General features: G+C 36.5%; 1 protein-coding gene across 7 annotated transcripts in view; it reads left to right on the plus strand.

The window, feature by feature from the left end:
• DIAPH2 (diaphanous related formin 2) overlaps positions 1–16210 on the plus strand; it is a 942260-nt gene that overhangs the window by 492975 nt on the left and 433075 nt on the right. For all 7 annotated transcript variants that reach the window (XM_084870674.1, XM_084870677.1, XM_084870675.1 and 4 more), the window contains one exon: positions 13765–13894. In XM_084870674.1, the coding sequence (XP_084726800.1) occupies positions 13765–13894 (130 nt within the window). The remainder of the gene's footprint in view (positions 1–13764; positions 13895–16210) is intronic.

Here is a 16210-nt window from a genome sequence, read left to right on the forward strand (position 1 = left end):
ATATATAAGGAAAAGATCAGTAAAACATTTCTGCCATTGAAAGAGCATATGCTGACTGGAAGAAATTATCATGTTGAAAGGTATATAGTGAAGGGCATACATAGCAAATGTAGGTCTTGATTACTCCTGAAATAAACAAGTCTTCAGGAAGGAAGTGGTAGTTGGATGGTCTTGAAACATGACTAGGTATTCACCTGGCAGATAGAAGAAGAAAAAAAAAAAAAAGAAGGAAGGAAGGGGAATCTAGAAAGAGATGTGCAAAAGCACAGTGGTGTTTTACTGCATGTTCTGTCCAAGCAACTGTGATCAGACTGAAGAGAAGGGTGTGCAGCAGGGACAAGTTAGGAAAGTCTAGCTCGCAAAGGCCTTTTGAGCAAAACCAAGAAGTTTGTATGCTTTTCTAGTAGGTGATGGGAGCCTGTGCAAAAGAAACTTTGATTGGATTCTAATTATTCCAATCATGTATACCAGTATATTCTATAATATGTAATGTATAATATAAGATATTCCATTCACATATATTCTATGATGCATAAATTATAATTATAAATAAAATTAGTTAACTGTAATTTTTTAAATGTTTAATTTTATAGTGACAAAATTAAACATTTGAAAACTAACTTGTTTGGAGAAATTAAAAGAACTGAAACTGTTTGGTTTAGAGTAGACCTGCATGCCACAAGAATTTTTAAAACATGAAATACTAACTATTAGGGCTACTGACCTCTTTTCCCTTACATTGTCAAATAAAAAATGACAATAGTCAACACAGCAATAGCTGTCTGGGGTGAATGAATGGAAATTATATATTTTTTGTCATGTCGACAAACCTGTTTTTTGATGTGCTGCAGAATTTGAATAATTAATTTATGTGTGCCGTGATATGAAAAAGGTAAAAATCACTGATGTAGAAAATAGGACATATGCGAAGGGAACTTTCACCCTGTGAGAGGTGGTTATATAGAGTGTCCAGTTCTCTCCCACTAAGAACAGAGCAAGAAAAAATAGGCTTAAATCTCAGCAGAAGGGAAAATTACCTACAGAAGGGGTCCTTCGGAGAAAGATTGAATATGACTGACATAGATGATTAAAATGTTGTTTTCTCAGGCAAGGCACTCTGGCTGTGTGCTGGCTTCTGTGTGCTCAAACCCCTGATTCAAAGATAGGACAAAGTTCACATATTTTGAAGCTTGAATAAAAGCATTTGAAATAAAAAAAAACAATATTTTACATGGCAATTAGTTGTTCATATTTTGCTAAGTAAAATTTTGAAAATGTGTTTAACATGTCAAATATAAATATTATCCTATATAATAAAGAGCTCATATGCTAATTAGACAAAACAGCAGAACAACCATAGGGACAACCTTCCTAAGTAACCCTGGGCTGCAAGGGCAGGCCGAGGCAGGTGAGGCTGCGAAGGCCGAACCCCTTGCACAAATTTCGTGCATCGGGCCTCTCATATACATATATATATAGCACTCATATTTATTAGGAAAAAGAAAAATCAGAATTTGCTATAGAAATAAGTGTTTTTCTGTTAAAGCTATTTTGTATTAATATACCTTTTCAGGAAGTTATTATAGATTAGGTAGATGCCGTTAGTATAAACTCAGTTATTAATCTTTATTTGGAACATTTATTGGTTAAATTATTACAATTCAAATCGCTATGTGGTTTATTAACTGATGGCACTTTATTAGTGAAGGTAGTGAATTACTCTATTTTACTTTTAATGTTATCATTTGTTGATAACTCGGCTCATTAAAATATTATAAAAGGTTTTGAACTTTTTCAGAGATTTTCAATTTCTGAAACTGCTGTTTGTGTTTTTATTACTTAGAAATATGTACAAGAAAGAGGATTGTAGGGTGACCATTTTGTTCATCCTTTTGCATCTTATAAAGAGAAGTCTTATATCCCTCACACTCCTGCCTCACTGTGGCTGCTGGGAGGAGGGAGGGAGAGCAATGGCAGGAATGTAAAAAGGCACTTGGCTCCTGGCTATAGCAAACGTTGAAATGTTTCTAGTCACTACTGAGCCTTAGGCAATCTGGAGAACTATTATTGCAATATTTGATTTGATATTAATTTAAATTAACATAATTTCTAGTTAACCAGATATCAGAGATAAATCAATTTTATTTGTTAATAAACTAACCCAAACATTTAGAAGTAATTTTGCCCAAACTCAGATTAGGTTACTTTTATATTATCCCAAGAAATGTATATATCCAATTAGTACACTGGAAGATCAAATTATTGGATAAATACCATTAGCCATTACAATTCATGAAGGTAAATATTCTTGCCTTCTGTGCTAACACTGAACAACACCATAGGTCCTGAGAGAGACAGTGGCTAATGTGTGAATGGTGTATTTATGGTAAGTGAGACTGATGATATGATAGAACAAAGTAAATATATTTTCATAAATATTCTTTCATTTTATATTTTAACTAGAGGCACAGGAGTGGGGATTCCCTCAGCCCAGCCTGCACCCTCACCAATCAGGAACCCCTCGGGATTGAGTCTAAACTGGCAGTCAGACATCCCTCTTGCAATCTGGGACCACTGGCTCCTGACTACTCACCTCCCTGCCTGCCTGATCATCCCTACCCTCTCTGCCTGCCTTCCTGATCACCCCTAACTGCCTCTGCCTGCCTGCCTGATCACCCCTTAACTGCCCTCCACTGCTGGCCTGGCCACCCGCAACTGCTGTCCCCTGCTGGCTTGATTGTCCCTAATCCACTACCCACTACCGGCCTGATCTCACCCCCAACTATCCTCCCTTGCTGACCTGATTGTCCTAACTGCCTCTGCCTCAGCCCCCACCACAATGGCTTTATCCAGAAGGAAGTCAAGATGTCTGGAAGATAGCTGGTTGACCCAGTCTAATTAGCATATTACCCTTTTATTAGTATAGATATATTATATAGGATAGGATTGCTTAAATGTGGGGGAAAGCCTTTTTCATCAGGAGATGCTCTTTGCAGACAAAAATACATAATCCCTACATCTGGACTGATAGCCAGCCAGATGCACTACACTGGCAAACTGTTTATTAAAACATTGAACCGCTTTCTTACACCTTACACCAAACAGCTATTGCCCTTAAAACCCCACCTCAGCCCTCACCTTAGGTTCTGATTTCGCAGTTCACCCAGACTAGGTTCTGATTTATTCTTTTCTATGCCAGTCAGCATCAAAAGCTCCACCTCCTAGGCAGCCATTAGCTCCTCTGTGAAATCCAGAAAGGCCCCACTGATAGCTGCCTTTCTCTCCGGGCCTGATCCACAGCATCCACGGCAGCTGCTGATCACACACTGCCTCTTTCTCCAAGCCTCTTTGTGGGCCTGATCCTCCCACCCTCCACTGCCCCACCTACCCACCTGCTGCCAGCCTTGCTGTGATAGGAGCCTGTGGGCCACAGGGGAGGAACCAAGAGGTGCTCCACGCATTTCCTGGTGACTGGTCGTCCATCTTGTCTTTTAGGTCATGATGGACCTAGGCTATTATTAGTATAGATACTTAAATTTTATTTTAAAATGATTGGCCTAAGGTTCATATACATAGAGAAAAATAACTAAGACCACATATTTGTCATGATTATTCCATTCCAACTTGAAACCTTAAAATGGACTATCTGTATGAGGTTATTTAAAAAATAAATATTGTAATACAGATTTAGCAATTTGACTCCTATATCAACTGAGGTATTTCTTAGCTTGATAAGACAGGTACTTGGCCATGCTTGCGCATGCTTCAAAGGGAATATTAGAATTCTGAGAAAAATACATGCAGCCTTGACTGGTATGGCTGTTTATTGGGGCATAGTTTCATGCACCAAATGGTTTGGGTTTGATTCCCAGCCAGGGAACATACCCGGGTTGTAGATTTCATCCCTAGTAGGAGGGGGTATGGAAGGCAACTGATCCATGTTTCTCTTTCCTCTATCTCTTTCTATCTCCCTCTCATTCTCTTCCCTCTCTAAAACCGTAAAACATACTTGGGCAAGGCTCTATATACTGGTATATAAAAGGCTAATATGCTAAGTGTCCCTCCAGGTAATGATTGATGGAGCAACGCACAACTTCCTCTCTCTAGCAACAACTAGCCTCCTTTTAGTGTCTTTAGCCCAGGAACATGACTTGCTTTATTGCCACATGGAAACATTTTACACTTTAACCAAATGTTTGTGAAGCATTTTCCCATGACTCATCTCATTTGATCCTCGCCGGAGTCCTGTAGTAGGTAGATAGGAGACTCAGTGGAATCCTATTTTCTTTTCATTAGCCAGAACACGGAGATTTAGAAAGCTTGGAAACTTGACCCAACTGAAAAGAAGTAAGAAATGGTGGACCTTGAAAGTGACTTCAGGTTTTCTCACTGCACAGAATATAGTCAAACACTGCTGCAGTTAAATAATTTACCCTTTGTTCTCCTTGTGTGATCTGCAAAAATAACCTGCTTCATGTTGATATTTACTGTTCTGCTGCTGAAAGAGAAGTTGAGATGCTTCACTGGGCTGGAAAAAGTTTAGCTACATCAGAAAGCAGGTCTAATTTATTCTATATCTATAACAGGCTAAGTTGACTCGCACATGTGCGATACATATAAAGTTCTCGCTAGTGCCACTCATACATGTGTGTTTCAATCTGTCATTGTCGATTGTGAATTTGGTTGATACTTCTATTATAGAGAAAGGGCGAATAGCGATATTAAAATATTTATTCTAATTAATTTCCTTTCAATGTGCATGAATCCATGAACTGGGCCTAGTTAATACAATAAAATAAAATAAAAATAAAAATTACATGCATACTCTGTCTACAACTCTTTCTGATTTTGACAAAGATACCAGGGTATTTATTTAAGTGAAATATTATGCTTAATCTTTTTAAAATATAGCCATTGATTCTGCTAAATTTCTTAGCAGAAATTAAATTAATGAACCTGATTCTGAATTAAAATGTTTTTTTAATTAAGCATGTATAAGTATTTATGTCAGCAGCTGAAGTTTTAAGTCATCCATACAATTGACTTATAAGCACAATGCTTTTTTTAATTTTTATATTTTACTTTCTAGTGTAGCCCATGTGCATTTAAAAAAATATAATATACTTGTACAATTTAGTGTTCTGAAAAATTAGGTTGTTTTATTGTTTTGCGTGTGTGTGTGTGTGTGTGTGTGTGTGTGTGTGTATTTGTCATCACAAAATTCATAAAATATAGATCAATTTCCTTTCCCTTTGGTATATGTGCTGCCAAAGCGAGCACAATTTCCTCTCCCTTTGGAAGATGTACCTTTATTTTCCCTAATTTTTAGGATTTTAGAATTTAGGAATTCGAGTAATTTATGTGGAAAAAAAAATGTTAATTTTCTTATTAGTTGGAATAGCCAGCATACTCTGAAATGATACACTTTGTGAACATGTAACACTGTAATCCCAGGTAAAGACCTCTCTTTAGGAAAGATAACCTCCCATTGATTCATATACAGCCACAAGCCTTACTTAAGACAGATTGCCCTTGAGGTTTTTGGTGCTTTTGTTCTTATAGCTTGTTCTTGAATTGTGTCATTTCAACCTTGTGCTGCTTTAAAGTGTTTGGTGAATCAACCTAATAATGCCAAGTTTTAAATATTTTTACCTACTTGGGATAAGGTAATTCCAGAAATTCCAAAAGAAATAATTGTGTCCACTGGAACTTTCAACATCAGGCCTCCTGTGGCTGTTTCTTTTCAGCCTGAATAGTGATATTTCTTTGAAGTTTTTCATGTCATTGGGCTGTAAACAGTTGTTTAAAATCTTTAGCACAAAAGAGATTCAATATGGACTGATTGACTAAATGCAATTTTTTTGGTCTAAGTCACTAAAACAGTAAGATTAAATTCCTCTATAGTTAGCTAAATATCCTCCACAGCCGTATTATAAAGCTGTTGGTGAAGAATACTCATTTACTCAAAACAGAGTAATCCTTAAAGCTAAAAACCCATGAATCAGTATGAACATCAGTAGACAAATCCATCATCTAAGGATTATAGAATTAAAACATCCAATAGAATGAGAAAACTTGATATTTTATGCCATATTTATCCTTTGTTTTTCAGTAAATCCTTGATTGCATTTGCAGCTTAGTCTAGTATGAGAGTTATATTAAGGAAAACACTTAGATTCTCATCATAGATTTTTTTTGTCTTATACTTTAAAGATTTTTATTATTCTAACTGTAGCATCTCTTTCCTAGTGTCTCTGCAAAGGAAATATAATTTGTAAGGATTCAAATAAACTTTGTCATATTACCATGATTGTGTGCTGGGATTCTATTCATAAATCTGCATAAGAAGTTGTCAGTTATTCTTTTTTTGATGGCCCATGCAAGTAAAGGAGGGTAAAATGTGTTTACTCTTTTACATTATTTTACATAAATGATGGCTACAAATAAATATAACCTCACAAAGGAATCTTACTTTCAAGAATATATTTCTGTGATACAGCAAAGAACAAAATGATGATAACATAAGCACACACTAACTTGAAATTCTGTTATCAATACATGAAAGTTCTTTTCTCATGAAAAGAATGATTCATTTTGCCATGATAATTTATAAATTTTTAAAAATAGATTCAAATTATTTTTTTACTGTTTAAAATGTTTTTCTTTATTGATTAAGTTATTACATATGTGTCTTTATCTCCTTTCCCCCCACCACCACCCACACATGTCCTCACCCTCTGGTGTCTGTGTCCATTGGTTAGGCTTATATGTTTGCATACAAGTCCTTTGGTTGATCTCTCCCCATACCCCCACTTTCCCCTACCTTCCCTCTGAGGTTTGACTGTCTATTTTAAGCCTCTCTGGATCTGTTTTTGTTTATCAGTTTATGTTGATCATTATATTCCACAAATAAGTGAGATCATGTGATATTCATCTTTTTCTAACAGGCTTATTTCACTTAGCATAATGCTCTCCAGTTCCATCCATGTTGCAAATGGCAGGAGTTCCTTTTTACAGCAGTGTAGTATTCCATTGTGTTTTTAATCCACTCATCTGCTGATGGACACTTAGGCTGTTCCCAAATCTTAGCTATGGTAAATTGTTCCACTATTAACATTGAGGTGCATATATTCTTTCTTTTTCTTTTTCTTTTTCTAAAATATATTTTATTGATTTTTATGGAGAGGAAGAGAGAGGGATAGAGAGTTAGAAACATCAATGAGAGAGAATCATCGATCAGCTGCCTCTTGCACACCCCCTACAGGGGATGCACCCACAACTAAGGTACATGCCCTTGACCAGAACCAAACCTGGGACCTTTTAGACCTCAGGTCGACGCTCTATCCACTGAGCCAAACCGGTTTCAGCCATATATTCTTTCTGATTGGTGTTTCTAGTTTCTTGGTATATATTCTTAGAAGTGGTATCACTGGGTCAAATGGGAGTTCCATTTTTATTTTTTTGAAGAAACTCCATACTGTTCTCCACAGTGGCTGTACCAGTCTGAATTCCCACCAGTAGTGCACAGGAGTTCCTTTTTCTCTACATCCTCACCAGCACTTCTCATTTGTTGATTTGTTAATGATAGCCATTCTGACAGGTGTGTGATGATCCCTCATTGTCATTTTGATATGCATCTTTGGCATGATTAGTGACTTTGAGCATGTTTTCACATGATTCTTGGCCTTCCTTATGTCTTCTTTCAAGAAGTAACTATTTAGGTCTGTTGCCCATTTTTTTTAATTAGGTTGTTTATCTATCTTTTGTTAAGTTGTATTAGTTCCCTGTTAATGTTGGAGTTTAGACCCTTTTTGGTTATAACATTGGTAATTATGTTCTCTCTCTCTCTCATGCAGTGGGCTTTCTTGTTCTTTTGTTGATTTTTTTTTCTTTCTGTACAAAAGCTTTTTATTTTGATGTAACCCCATTTGTCTATTTTCTCTGTAGTCTCTCTTGCCCTATGATCTGTGTCTGTAAAGATATTGCTATGACATATGCCTATAATTTGGCTGCCTATGGAATATTGTAGTAGGATTTTTATGGTTTCTCATCTTACATTCAAGTCCTTTAGCCATTTTGAGTTTGTTTTCATGTATGTGTAAGTTGGTGATCTAGTTTCATTTTTTGCATATATCTGACCAAATTTCCCAGCACTATTTATTAAAGAGACTGTTTGACTCCATTTTATATGCTCTTGCCTCCTTTGTCAAATATTATTTGAGCATAACGTCTTGGGTCAATTTCTGGGTTCTCAGTTCTGTTCCATTGGTCTATATGTCTTCTTTTCTTCTGCCAGTACCAGGCAGTCTTGAAAACCATGGCTTGGCAATATAGCTTGGTATCTGGTATTGTGATCCCTCCAACTTTGTTCTTTCTCAGGACAGCTTTGAATATTCAGGGCCTTTTTTTATTCCAGGTGAATTTTTGGAGTTTGTTCTAGATCTTTGAAATATGCCATTGGTATTTTAATAGGGATTGGATTGAATCTATAGATTGCTTTAGATAGTATGGACAGTTAAATGCTGTTGATTCTACCAATCCATATGGTATGTTCTTCCATTCATGTACGTCTTCCTCTATTATCTTTTTTCAATGTCCTGTAGTTTTCCAAGCACAGGTCTTTTACGTCCTTAGTTAAGTTTATTCCTAGGTATCTTAATTTTTTTTCTGCAATGATAAATTAGATTTTTTAAAATTTATCTTTCTGTGAGTTCATTATTGGTTATAAAAAGACCATAGATTTCTTTGCGTTAAATTTGTATCCTGCTACCTTGCCAAATTCATTTATCAGTTCTAGTCGTTTTTTTTTTTTATTGAGTCTCTGGGATCTTCTATGTATAATATCATGTCAGCTATGAACAATGCGAGTTTTACTTCTTTTCCAATTGAGGTGCCTTTTATTTCTTTTTCTTATCTGATCACTATGGCTAGTACTTCTAGTACTATGTTGAACAGGAGTGGTGAAAGTGGGCATCCTTGTCTTGTTCCTGTTTTTAGAGGAAATGGGTTTAGTTTTTGCCCTTTGAGTATGATGTTGGGTGTATATTTGTCATATAAGGCTTTTATTATGTTGAGGTATGATTCCTCTATTCCCACTTTGCTGAGGGTTTTTGTCAAGGAAAGGTGTTAGATTTTGTCAAATGCTTTTTCTGCATCAATTGATATGATTATGTGATTTTAAAAATATATATGTATATTTATTGACTTTTTTTTTTTACTAAGAGGAAGGGAGAGGGATAGAAAGTTAGAAACATCAATGGGAGAGAAACATCTATCAGCTGCCTCCTGCACACCCCCTACTGGGGATGTGCCTGCAGCCAAGGTACATGCCCTTGACCAGAATCAAATCTAGGACCCTTCAGTCCAGAGGCCGACATTCTATCCACTGAGCCAAACCAGTTAGGGCACGGCTGTGATTTTTATCTCTCAGTTTGTTTATGTGATGTATCACGTTTATTGATTTGCAGTATTTTACCATCCTTCCATCCCTGGAATAAATTCTCTACTTGGTTATGTTGTATTATCTTTCTGATGTACTGTTGGATCTGATTTGCTAGAATTTTCTTTGAGGACTTTGGCATGTATGTTCATGAGGGATATTGGCCTATAGTTCTCTTTCATTTTGTTCTCTTTATATGGTTTTGGTATTACAGTGATGCTGGCTTCATAGAATGAGCTTGGAAGTGTCTCTTTCTCTTGAATTTTTTGGAATAATCCATGGAAGATAGGTTTTAGTTGTTCTTTGAATGTTTGGTAAAACTCCCCTGTGAAGTTGTCTGGCCCTGGGCTTTTGTTTGCTGGAAATTTTTTAATGATTGCTTCAATTTCTTTCATAGTTATCAGCCTATTGAGATTTTTTAGATTTTTCTTTTTTTCTTCTGTCAATTTTTTTTTTGTTTTAGTAAATCTTTATTGTTCAGATCATTACAATTGTTTCTCTTTTTCCCCCCTATAGCTTCACTCCACCCAGTTCCTACCCTACCCACAATGTCCTCATCCATAGGTGTATTATTTTTGTTCAGTCTCTTTCCATACCCCCCCCACCCATTACCCACTGAATTATCAATGCCCTCCCATTCTATGCCCCTGATTCTATTATATTTACCAGGTTATTCTATTCCTCATATTTTAAGTCACTTGACTTTTAGATTCACTTGTTGATAGATATGTATTTGTTGTTCATAATTTTTATCTTTACTTTTCTCTTCTTCTTCCTCTTCTTAAAGAATACCTTTCAGCATTTCATATAATACTGGTTTGGTGGTGATGAACTCCTTTAACTTTTTCTTATCTGTCAAGCTCTTTATCTGACCTTCAATTCTGAATGACAACTTTGCTGGGTAGAGTAATCTTGGTTGTAAGTTCTTGCTATTCATCACTTTGGATATTTCTTGCCACTCCTGTCTGGCCTGCATAGTTTCTGTTGAGAAATCAGCTGACAATCATATGGGTGTTCCCTTGTAGGTAATTAACTGTTGTTTTTTTTGTTGTTGTTTGTTTGTTTGTTTTTCTGCTTTTAATATTCTCTTTGTTTTTTGTCCTTGGCATTTTAATTATGATGTGTCTTGGTTTGGCCCTCGTTGGATTCCTTTTGTTTGAGGTTCTGTGTGCTTCCTGGACTTGTAAGTCTATTTCTTTCACATATATAATATACTTCTCCACATATATAATGTGGAAGAAGTAGGGGAAATTTTCAGTAATTATTTCTTCAAATAGATTTTCAGTATCTTGCTCTCTCTCTCTCTTCTTCTGGCACCACCATAATTCTGATTTGGTATGCTTGAAGTTGTCTCAGGGCGTTCTTACGCTATCTTCAAATTTTTGGATTCTTTTTGCTTTCTTGGTTGAGTGTTTTTTGCTTCTTTGTATTTCAAATCTTTGACTTGATTCTTGAGTTCCTCTAATCTGCTGTTGGGTCTCTGTATAATATTTTTTTTTTTTATTTCAGTAGGCGTATGTTTAATTTCTAGTTGGTCCTTTTTCATATCCTCGAGAGTCTCGTTAAATTTATAAGCCTTTTCTAGGAAATTCTTGAAAAACCTTAGAACTATGATTTTGAACTCTATATACAGTTGCTTGTTTTCTCCAATTTCTTTCATTTGTGATCTGTTTCTTTGTCTCCACATTTTTGCTGCTTCCCTGAGTTGGTAGGATGGCTTTGTGTGCTAGGTGTCCTATATGGCCCATTGGGTCGGCCTCCCAGTTACCTGACGTGGACACTCTTTGTGAACCCCTTTGCGGACTGTTTGTACAGCCTTGTTGTAGTTAAATCTTGATTGTTGTTGGGATCACTGGGAGGAATTGACCTCCAGGCCAATTGGCTGGGAGGACCCATTGTGTCTATAATGGAAGAATTGCTGTGTGGAGACATGCTTATGGGGCAGAACTTGTTTCAGTGGTGCTTTGGTGCTCACTAAGTCTGCCTCTTGAATTTGTCACTTATGGGTGTGAGTAGTTGAAATCTGGTGTCATTTCACATTCACTAGATACACTAGCTTTTGGATTTCCAATTGGGGTGCAGTTTAGCTACTGTCTAGACCACCCAGCAGGAGCTACAGTGAGAACACAGTTTTTTCCTCTTTTCTTGTGGTTTGGAGGTTTTGTAACTGTCTGTCCAGAGCTGTAGCTTGTTAGGTAAAGCTGCGATAGGGCAGGCTATTTATATGCAAAACCACTGTGTGGAACTTTGGCGGGTTTGTAGATTGTGCGGTCTCAGGGAGTCACTAGGCTAGGGCGTAGCAAGCAGTAATGGCTGCCAGTTAGCCATCTCTGTGTTTCTGCATTTCCAAGTCCCCATGTCCCATGCCCGAGAGCCATAAACAATGATTGCTGGGCACACCTCTGCAAGAAAGTCACCTTCACTTTCTGTCCCGATGGTAAACAGTCCAGCTTTTCTCAGTAGGAGTATGGGTCCCCAGTGTCTCTCCAGAAACTAGAGTTCAACTTAATCAGGAGCTTGTCTCCCTTCGGGTTGAAAAGAGCAGTGTACCCAGTTGCCCACCGCCAACTAGGTTTGCGCACCTGCATACCTTAGCTTTTCAGCACTTGATCATATTTCAATGCTCTTTTCTCTTTCCTTCTAGTTGTAGAACTTCCACTCAGCCAGCTTTCCCGTGGTTCTGGGTGATAGACGTTTTGTCTTTTAGTTATAGTTTTGAAATTGTTGTGCAATGAAGCAGTTTTAGTGCCATCTCTTGGTTTCTTCCTAAATTCTTCTTGATTGAGTTTTGGAAGGTTTTATTTTTCTAGGAATATGGCCACTTCCTCCAGGTTGTCCAGTTTGTTGGAATAGAGTTGTTCATAGTATTTTTTATAATACTTTGTATTTCTGTTGGGTCTGTTGTTATTTCGCCTCTTTCATTTCTGATTTTTATTTTATTTTATTTTATTTGGGTCCTCTCTCTTTGCTTCTTGGTGAGCATGGCTGGTAATTCATCAATCTTGTTTATTCTTTCAAAAAACCAGCTCTTGGTTTCATTGATCTCTTGTATTGTTGTTTTTTGTTTGTTTGTTTGTTTGCTTTTTGGCCTCTATGTCATTTATTTCTGCTCTGATCTTTATTATATCCTCCTTTCTGCTCACTTTGGGCTTTTCTTATTGTTCTCTTTCTAAATCTTTAAGTTGTAGATTTAGATAATTTACTACCATTTTTTTTCCTTTTTCTTCTTTTTTTAAAGATAAGCCTGTAGAGCTATAAACTTCCCTCTCAGGACTGCTTTCATTGTGTCCCATAGATCTTGGATTTTTTTTGTGTTTTCATTGTTATTCGTTTCCAGGATGTTTTTAATTTCTTCTTTGATCTCTTTGGTAACCTAATCATTATATAACAGCATGCTATTCAGGTTCCAAATTTTTGAATTATTTCATTGTTTTTATGGTAGTTTATTTCTAATATTATGCTATTGTGGTCTGAGAAGGTGCTGGATGTAATGGCAGTCTTCTTAAATTTCGAGAGACTTTGCCTGTGACCCAATATATATTCTCTTTGAAAACATCCTATGTGCACTTGAGAAGAATATATATTTCGTGGCTTTAGGATGAAATGTTCTGAAGATGTCAATTAAGTCCATCTGATCTAGTGAGTCATTTAGGATTGCTGTTTCTTTGCTCATTTTTTTGTATAGGGGATTTATCCAGTGATGTCAGTGGTGTATTACAGTCCCCTACTATGATTATATTGTTGTTGATGTCTCCCTTGATATCTTCCAGAAGTTTGTTTTATATATTTGGGTGCTCCTACATTAGTTGCATATACGTTTGTCAGGATTATATCTTCTTGTTATATCAATTCCTTTAGTATTATGAAGTAGCCTTCCTTATCTCTTGTTATGGCCTTCACTTTGAGGTCTATTTTTGTCAGATATAAGTATTGCTAGCCCATCTTTTTTTTTTCCCATTTGCCTGAAAGATATTTTTCCATCCCTTCACATTCAGTCTGTGTGAGTCCCTTTTTCTGAATTGGGTCTCTTGTAGACAAATATGTACGGGTCATTTTTTTTATCCATTCAGCTACTTGACATCTTTGCACTGGACTATTTAGTCCGTTTACGTTTAAAGTTATTATTATTAGGTCATCCTTCTTGCTTTTAAAATGCAGGATTCATTTTAAAATTCATAGCATTATTACTAGACCCCACTGGAACCTACCCAAAACTTATTTTTTTAATTAGTTAGGATGAATTGAGTTTATTTATTCTACTTATTTAAGAAAAAAATTGTACTTGTTACTAAAAAATACTAATATTTTTGTTTTACTCATTCCAGATCAGAGATACTAAATCATCAGATCAAAAAACAACCCTCTTACATTTTATTGCGGAAATTTGTGAAGAAAAATACCGGGATATTCTGAAATTTCCTGAAGAACTGGAACATATAGAAAGTGCAAGCAAAGGTAATTGATTTATGACTGCATTGAGACTATTCCTTGTTAAGTATTATATTTTGAATGATAGGATTAAATAATCTATAAACATTAATGTTTTTATTCTGTTTCTTTACTCATAAAAAATAACAGGATGGCAGTTTCTGTTAGCTTACATTTGACAGCATATTGTGTTTTAATGGCCTCCTTTTGATTTTATTTTGTAACTCTTCTAGATTATTGAGGTTTTCATATCTCTGATCAGATAGTATGTTCTTTCATACATTTCTTGAACAGTGGAGTATATATTGTTTGCAAAGGTGCCATACTATGGGTTTTTGGTGATAGAAAAATCATTGTGAGACATTTCTTGCTTGAGTGTGTTTAAAATCTGGAAGGTAAGAAAAGACATACATACAATACTTGATACAACAGGAATCAATGTGAGAAGTGCGACATGAAAATATAACTTACTGTAGTTTAGATGAGAAAGTCGTTCTGATAAGAAACTTAGATAAGAAAAGGCTTTTATGGAAGAGGCCAAAGGGTGAAACTTGAGGATAGGACTTTTATAGATATAAAAAATGCATGCTTTCCTTAGAGCAAACAATATGAGCAAGACTCAGTGGCAGAATGTGTTAGGACAGGTGAAAGAGTGGTTGACCGTAAGGTGGGAGCATTGAGGTGGCCATCTCAGAGATTTCAGTGTCATTCTGAGCAGTCTTGTCTCAGTGTGGTAGGCAGCAGGGACATCATAGAAGGGCTAGAATGGGCAGGATGTGGCACCAGGGAGGAACAGGAGAGGGAGCCAAAAATGTTTCAAAGATTGTTATTTAAGTTAATTAGCTTTGATGGTTAATATTGCCTACTCCAGTAAGAAGTTGAAAAGTTAAAGAAAGGTGGGAATAAGGAAACTTTTCTTTTTAATCCTCATCCGAGGATATTTTTCCACTGATTTTTAGAGAGAGTGGAAGAGAGAGGGAAAAAACAGAGAGAAATATCAATGTGAGAGAAACATCAAATTTTTGCCTCTTACACGAGCCCTGGCCAAGGCCCAGGTTGGAGAGGAGCCTGCAACTGAGGTATGTGCCCTTGACCAAAATTGAACCCAGGACCCTTTGGTCCACAGGCCAACGTTCTGTCCTCTGAACCAAACCTGCTTGGGCAGGAAAAGTTTTTGAAGTTGAGATTATATATGTGGAGAAGTAGATTGTTCCTCATAAATCTTATATTTTAAATTGCACTGTAGTAAATACATTTCTCTATAATTCTGAGAATTTTCAGTAAGGGCACAAAAACATATACATTTCCCAAGTTTATTACAATCCATATAAACCAATTAGTGTCATTTGAAGGGGGAAAAAACGTGTCTATAAAGCTCAAAAATGTCTTGTGTATTATTATTTAATGTTCATCTCTGCTAGTCTGGTATTGTCAATCAAACCCTTGATATATTTCTTATTTTATTTTAAAAATTGTTTTAATTAATGTCTAATGTTGATTTTTGTTGTTGTTGTTAATCAGCACCAGAGGATATCTTTCCATTGATTTTTAGAGAGTAGAAAGGAGGGAAGGAGGAGGGAGAAAGAGAAACATCTATGTGAGACACATAGATTTGTTGCCTCCTGCAAACTTTCTGACCAGACCAGGTATCAAACCTACAACCCAGGTGTGTGCCCTTGAGAAAGAAAGAAACCCTCAACTCTTCAGTGTGTGGGCCGATACCCTAACCACTTAGGTACCTGGCCAGTGCAACATATTTCTTTAATCCAGTGTGTTGCATTTTGTGGTCCTTTAGAATAACACTAGGAGACAAACTATGACTCGATAGTAGTATATATTTGCTTTCCTTTTTTTATTATAATTTATTGAGTTTTTACAGAGAGGAAGGGATCTCTCTTGATAAGAAAGAAACATCAATCAGCTGTGTCCTGCATAACCTCTAATGTGGATGTGCCCACAACAAAGGTGCATGCCCTTGACCAGAATCGAACCTGCGACCCTTCAGCCCACAGGCTGCTTTATTCACTGAGCCAAACCAGTTAGGGCAGCTTTCCTTTTTATAAAAAAACTTACGATGGAAAATTTTACTCACTACAACTTGAATAGCAACTTTCTGGAAATTGCTTTTCCAAAGAATTTCTATATATTGGTCCTTGAATTTAAAAGCATACCTTTGGGCCCGACCCAAGTGTCTCAGTGGTTGGGTGTCAACCTGTGACCCAGGAGATCATGCTTTGATTCCCAGTCAGGGTACATGGCTGGATTGCAGGCTTCATCCCCAATGTGGGGTGTGCAGAAGGCAGCCAATAAATTATTCTCTCTCATCATTGATGTTTCTATCTT

The sequence above is a fragment of the Pipistrellus hanaki genome (assembly GCF_964339955.1).
Source record: "Pipistrellus hanaki genome assembly, chromosome: X".
NCBI lineage: Eukaryota > Metazoa > Chordata > Mammalia > Chiroptera > Vespertilionidae > Pipistrellus > Pipistrellus hanaki.